Genomic DNA, 6,000 nt, shown 5'->3' on the forward strand with positions numbered 1-6,000 from the left:
TTCTTTTAAACAAAGGACCAGAAAAAATACACATTCAACTAGCCTTAAGTCCACATTTTAAATGTTAAAAAACATCTACACGAATCTTCTATTCAGATACTCTGGTGGAATGGGCATAGGTAACCCTACTATAATATGGCTTAAATATATGCCGCTGCATTTTGATTAGCTTTTCTTCTCCCAAATTGATTCCACTGCACTTCAGATTGTCTGTCTTGGACAAGAAAATGAGAATTCTCTTCCTCACACTGCTGCTGGAAAAAGAAGAAAGTTCTACTGTGGCAGGGCTGTAGCCTGTACTAAGACTGTAACAGTGAAGCACTTTTATTGTTTCCATTTCTCCTTTTTTTCACTTTATTGCACTGCCATTCATGCTCAATACACAGTACATGGGAAAGAAGACCTGCTTAGTAATACTAACACAGCAAGAGAATGATATGAAAATCTAAATGTTATCCCAGTACAAAAATTACTTTATTTTTGAATCATTGAATGAATGTTTCAGGCACACACGAAACACATTTTAGAAGCATTTCAAGCAAGACTGACAGACACAAAGATAGTATTTTAAATAAATAGATAGTTAACTACTGATAAGTAGAGTTAAAGGGTCATGATGATGGTGATCATAATTTATAAAGGAATGTACCAACATATTAAATGTAGTATTTCCATGGCATGACAAAAATTTGCCTGAAAGAGGGACCAGTGCACTAAATGATGACTTTGTAATTTTTATATATAGTTAGACATTAGGTATTACTATTATGGCACATTTGTTCCATTTTTTTGCAACATTTTTGAAGTTTAATTGCAATGGTTGTTAAGACCAAATGATGTATCATCGGCATTCTACAGAGGTAGAGGAAAATTATAATATGTCTTAAATCTTCAGGTACTGCCACTGATTTGAGTGGAAAGAGCGGGGTTGCAATTTTTGCCTGCATGAGCCCCTGACGAAGACCCCGTTCCTAGGGTCGAAACGCGTTGGGATTTTTGTTTAATAAATTTAGCTTTTTTGTAATTGGTGTGCCCTGTATGTTGTTCATTTAGGACAGAAAGTTCCTCTATAAGATATATCCAACAAACAATTTTAAGCAAGATTCAGCAAAAAGCCCCCTTATCATTAAATAGTCCTAAAATTAAATTGGGTGAAGGCATGAGTAGTTAAACAGATATTACTCCAGAGTGAGGCGATAGCATAATGCAGAAAACTTCATGATCCATAAATGGTTTGTCATCTCTGGTCAGATGTAATATAAACATGCTGTACTAAGGTTTTTGATGTTCAGAATGAATAGACCATTAAAGGTGAATTAAACAGTACAATAACAGTGTGCTTTAAGTGAACTTACCTGGCATATGTAGCTAAGTTTTGCAAAATTTTTTAAACAAATTGTATAGATGTTGCACATAGTACACAAACAAACCAACACAACACAATAATCTACTAGGACATATTACACACACAAAAACATACCACACAGCGGCATGCCAACATTTTTTTGTCCACTTGTCATCTACCTACGGAATATAAAGCCTACTCTGCATATTGCACAAAATCATGCAGTCTGTTTTATATATTACAGATCCACTGAATATGCAACGTGTGTATTTTACAATGACCCACAGAGCACACAGCCTTTAAAACATGTTATACATACACATGCAAAATTCATATGAACAAAATGAATGGCAAAGAAAAGAAAACACAGACACTATACAAAAACAGTACACTAACAAATAATGCTTCCCACATAACCAGCACTCAGTGAGCATGCCAATAAAGACATGGTACACACTTTGTATGCACCATTTTGAAGCATGCTAATTAATTATACATAGGGTACCCTACTATTAACAGAGTACCAAACACCATGTGTATGCTAGCATATGGTATATAAATCATATACATACTAAGCATGTCATCCTAAAGTACACATAATGCTCCAAATGAACTATACAACATAAACTAGTTATGAAATATGCAGAATTGTAGGTCCCAAACAAACTTTTTATTACCTTTATATCACCCAGCCTTACTACAAAAGCAAAGCATGCTAGCGTGTTCTGTTTGAGGCACACCCACTGGGAATGTCAGTTACTAGAATGCACATATAAGGAGCTTGCCAAACTGTAAGATAAAATACTTTGCCTGGAAGTATTGTAATCTGCACAGCTAAGCATGCACGCACACTGACTGGAATCATTGACTAGAACCTGGGCATGCTACATGCTGTACTCCATGCATTTTATACATGTATCCTGTAATACAGATACACACACATCCATGCACAATCTGTGCTAACCCAAGTACTGCACAAAGCATGCACGTTGTAACAGGCTACTTATAATAGGCAACCAACTTTCATTGTTTGATACAGAAACCCCAATGATAATAGGTAATACAGCCCCAATGTACATGCCTTCCCACACACGTGATTGTATGCATGCTAACCGTGTGATTTGTAACACATACCCAGTAAGCATAGCATCTACACTGTACATAAATTGTGCAAGCCAACTAAAGTAACCAAAGAACATGTCAGAGGCACACACTGTTGTAAACTTGAAATTGCTTTGTGCATTTTCCCATGTGGGGTTTTACTGATTATTTGCGAAGGAGAAAATCACTGACACTGTTGTTATTTTGCTTGTGGGCAGCTTTCTAGGTATCTTGTACTCATAACAGTTCATCACTGGCTCATGAACAGCAAAATAAGCCAGGACATTAAGGCAAAGTTTCATATCCCATGAGTGTCCCATTGCAGCAAATTATGAAAGCAAGTCTACTGGCCAAAGGCAGGCTAGATTGTCACAAAGAATAACCCACACACAAAGCTGAGCTGCAGCATCACTGTGTTATGGAGCAGGGGGCAAGGAAATGGAGTTGAGTGCAGGTAGAAGTTATTAAAACTTAAAATTAAAATCAATGAGAAAGTTATAAGGCTGAGCATGCAACAGGGGTAAAACTGAGCCTGCAATCCAGTAACTTACTTTATCGCAGGGGCACCTGCAGAACCATGCACAGTGATAAGCTACGCAAAAATCACAGCAAACAAAATACAAATTCTCTGCTAGCAAATGAAGCATGACTATTAAATACAGGACTCCAGGCTTGTACCAGCCAGGTATTCCACACAAATGTTTTTTCTAGGTTAGCATTAGAAATTGAAACCCTCCATATCTTGCTGAACTACAACTCCCAGCGTCCCACTGAAAGTGAATGCTGTTGGAGGAGTGCTGGGCACTGTTGTTCAGCAACTTCTGAAAGGGCACTGACTGACTATCAGTGCTCTGTTGCGCTATATCATTTTCTAACATATATACAAAAACATCCTAAACTGCTTAAAGTTGATATAATTTGACAAGTACTGTCAAGCACCCACCCTCTTATTGGTACATAGCTTGTTAGCTAATTCATTAATGTAATACTTTCTGATGAGGCACCAAGTATATCCTCCACTAATTAGGCATATTTATGTGTTTCTGCATATAAGTATAATATTCAGATTACAAAATTTACTTGTTTTTTGTTTAGTTTTTTTGAAAAATAACTTAATTTGTGACTCCTTACCCTGTACCCTGGACTTAGGAACCTTACCTGGGGTTACTCTTGTTCCAATATACTGCATATCGATCTGATATCACTTTACTGGGGTCATCCGTCCATACACAGACCCAAATCAGGGCCCCCAGAAGCAGTGGGACCAGAGGCCCCATACTCGGGGTCCAAGTTTTATGCTCCACTCACGCCAGACACCCTGGTCCCATGTCCTTGACTGTATCCTGAAAAAAGTGTGTAGGAAAGATGAGACAGTTTTTAAAGCCTTATACAGGCAGCTTTTCCTGTGTAACTGTCACTTTCTTTGCATGCCCAGTCCTGGGGCACCTCTCAGCTCCATGCCATGGGGTATGTGTTTTGTTCCACAATTGTGGTTCTGTTTCTCTTGCTTGAGGAACAATGTCGTGGGTCTCTCAGCCAAGGTGTAAAAAGCAGGCTCCGGTTCAGTGCAGTATCACTCTCAGCATTCATGGTCTGAAACCCAGGAGGAGACAACTCCTGAGTCCAGGGTGAGTGACCCAGTCAGGACATCCTGAAGGCCAGAGAACGAGCTGGTCCTGAGGCAGACAGATTGTCAGCACACAACAGGTATCATAAATAATGCTTAGCCCAAATCACTGATAGGGATACTTCTGGCAGTGCCACAGATACCAAGCCCCACAACTGCTACTGCCAAATCCCTCTGTCCTCACTCCATCCACACACCAAACATCTCCCCTCCCTCTCATTCCTATCCCTCCGGCCAGCCCTCCTCACTCCTCCCTCACCCTACATCATTCCCTTCCTATTCTCTTGCTGATTCTGAATGGTGCTTCAGCCTCTTGTTAGATTATTTATGCCATCTACTGGATGCATCAAGAAAGCCTGCTGCTCTGTTTTCAGTTTAGCTTATCAAGTAAACTACAAACTCCTACTTTAAAACAGAAAAACAACCCACCTTCTCTTGTCCTTGTCCCTTTGCCTCCAAAGCCTTAGATAATTATTTATCTTGACTCCATATTGCACAAAATCAAATGAACAGCAAAAGATTAATCAGATACTGAACCTCCTACTCAATAACAAAAATATGTTTGGATTTCCTTCCCGTTTGTAAAAAACTAGCAATGCAATTATGGGGAAATACAAAGTGCGATGTAATTTTAATTTTCTGTAGACTAGAAAGAAAACACACAGGTTTCAAAACACCTTGATTTCTCAATCAATGTGTATGATTTACAGCACTCACTTTTCAGTGGGGTAATTTTGACCAGTGTTTCTCAAACTGTAGTCACGGTAAAGCTGCACAATGTTCATAAATGCTCTGGCTTCAATCATTTTCACTCAATGAATGCTTCTTAAATGCCCATTACTTATTTATTAAACAAACAGTGGACTTACATTCATATTTATAATTTTAAACAATAATTTACTATAACAATGACCCAGCGCAAGTTAATGAAGTGATGGTTTGGAAAAAAATAGCTTAATGATAGCATCATAGGATTTTCTATACACACAGCATACCTAACATACCTATCTATTACTGATTCAATGTCAATCACCACTAAGTATATGTATGAGGGTAAAGGTTTTGCCAAACTTTATTTTAGGCAATTTCCTAGGAGGGTTGTGGACAGCTAAGAGCTGGTCCTGATTTACAGATGGTGAGGGGAGGGGGGGGGGGGTGAGTGTTTCTTTTTACTTGGGTTAAAGGAGAAGGAAAGGCTAAGTCACTGGGGGGGGGGTGCCAAAATGTTAGGCACCCTCCAGTGACTTTAATCACTTACCTTTTTCCCAGGGCTAGTACTCCTGTTAGAGGAAAACAGCACCAGTCCGGGGTACCTGTGAGCAAGTGTCTCCTCTTCTGTTTACTGTGTTCGCATGCTTGTGCACATGCAGTAGAGTGAAAATGCGAACTTTAACAAAAAAAGTCTGCTTTTTCACTCTACTGCGCATGCTCCGGCCCCAGGATTCAGAAAAAAGAGGAAACACTCGCTGAAGGTACCCTGTGCTGCTGCGGTTTTCTCTTAACAGGAGCACCAGCCCAGGGTAAAAGGTAAGCCTAACTCCCAGAACAAACCTCCCACGGGCAGCATAGGACAGGCAGAGTATGGCACACAGGCAGCATAGGGCCAAAAGAGTATGGCACACACAGGCAGCAAAGGGCAGGCAGAGTATGGCACACACAGGCAGCATAGGGCAGACAGAGTACTGCATGTGTGTGCCATACTCTGCCTGTCCTATGCTGCCTGTGTGTGCCATATTTTTCCTGCCCTATGCTGCCTGTATGTGCCATATTCTGCCTGCCCTATCCTGCCTGTGTGTGCCATACTCTGCCTGCCCTATGCTGCCTGTGTCTGCCATACCCTGTCTGCCCTATGCTGCCTGTGTCTGCCATACCCTGTCTGCCCTATGCTGCCTGTGTCTGCCATACCCTGCCTGCCCAATGCACACCT

General features: G+C 40.4%; 1 protein-coding gene across 1 annotated transcript in view; it reads right to left on the reverse strand.

The window, feature by feature from the left end:
- efna2 (ephrin A2) overlaps positions 1–4,233 on the reverse strand; it is a 120,398-nt gene extending 116,165 nt beyond the window's left edge. Inside the window, exon 1 of the mRNA NM_001123420.1 lies at positions 3,605–4,233. Coding sequence (NP_001116892.1) covers positions 3,605–3,723 — 119 coding nt within the window. The 5' untranslated portion in view covers positions 3,724–4,233. The remainder of the gene's footprint in view (positions 1–3,604) is intronic.
- Positions 4,234–6,000: the final 1,767 nt, after the last annotated feature.

This window comes from Xenopus tropicalis, chromosome 1, assembly GCF_000004195.4.
Source record: "Xenopus tropicalis strain Nigerian chromosome 1, UCB_Xtro_10.0, whole genome shotgun sequence".
Taxonomy (NCBI): domain Eukaryota; kingdom Metazoa; phylum Chordata; class Amphibia; order Anura; family Pipidae; genus Xenopus; species Xenopus tropicalis.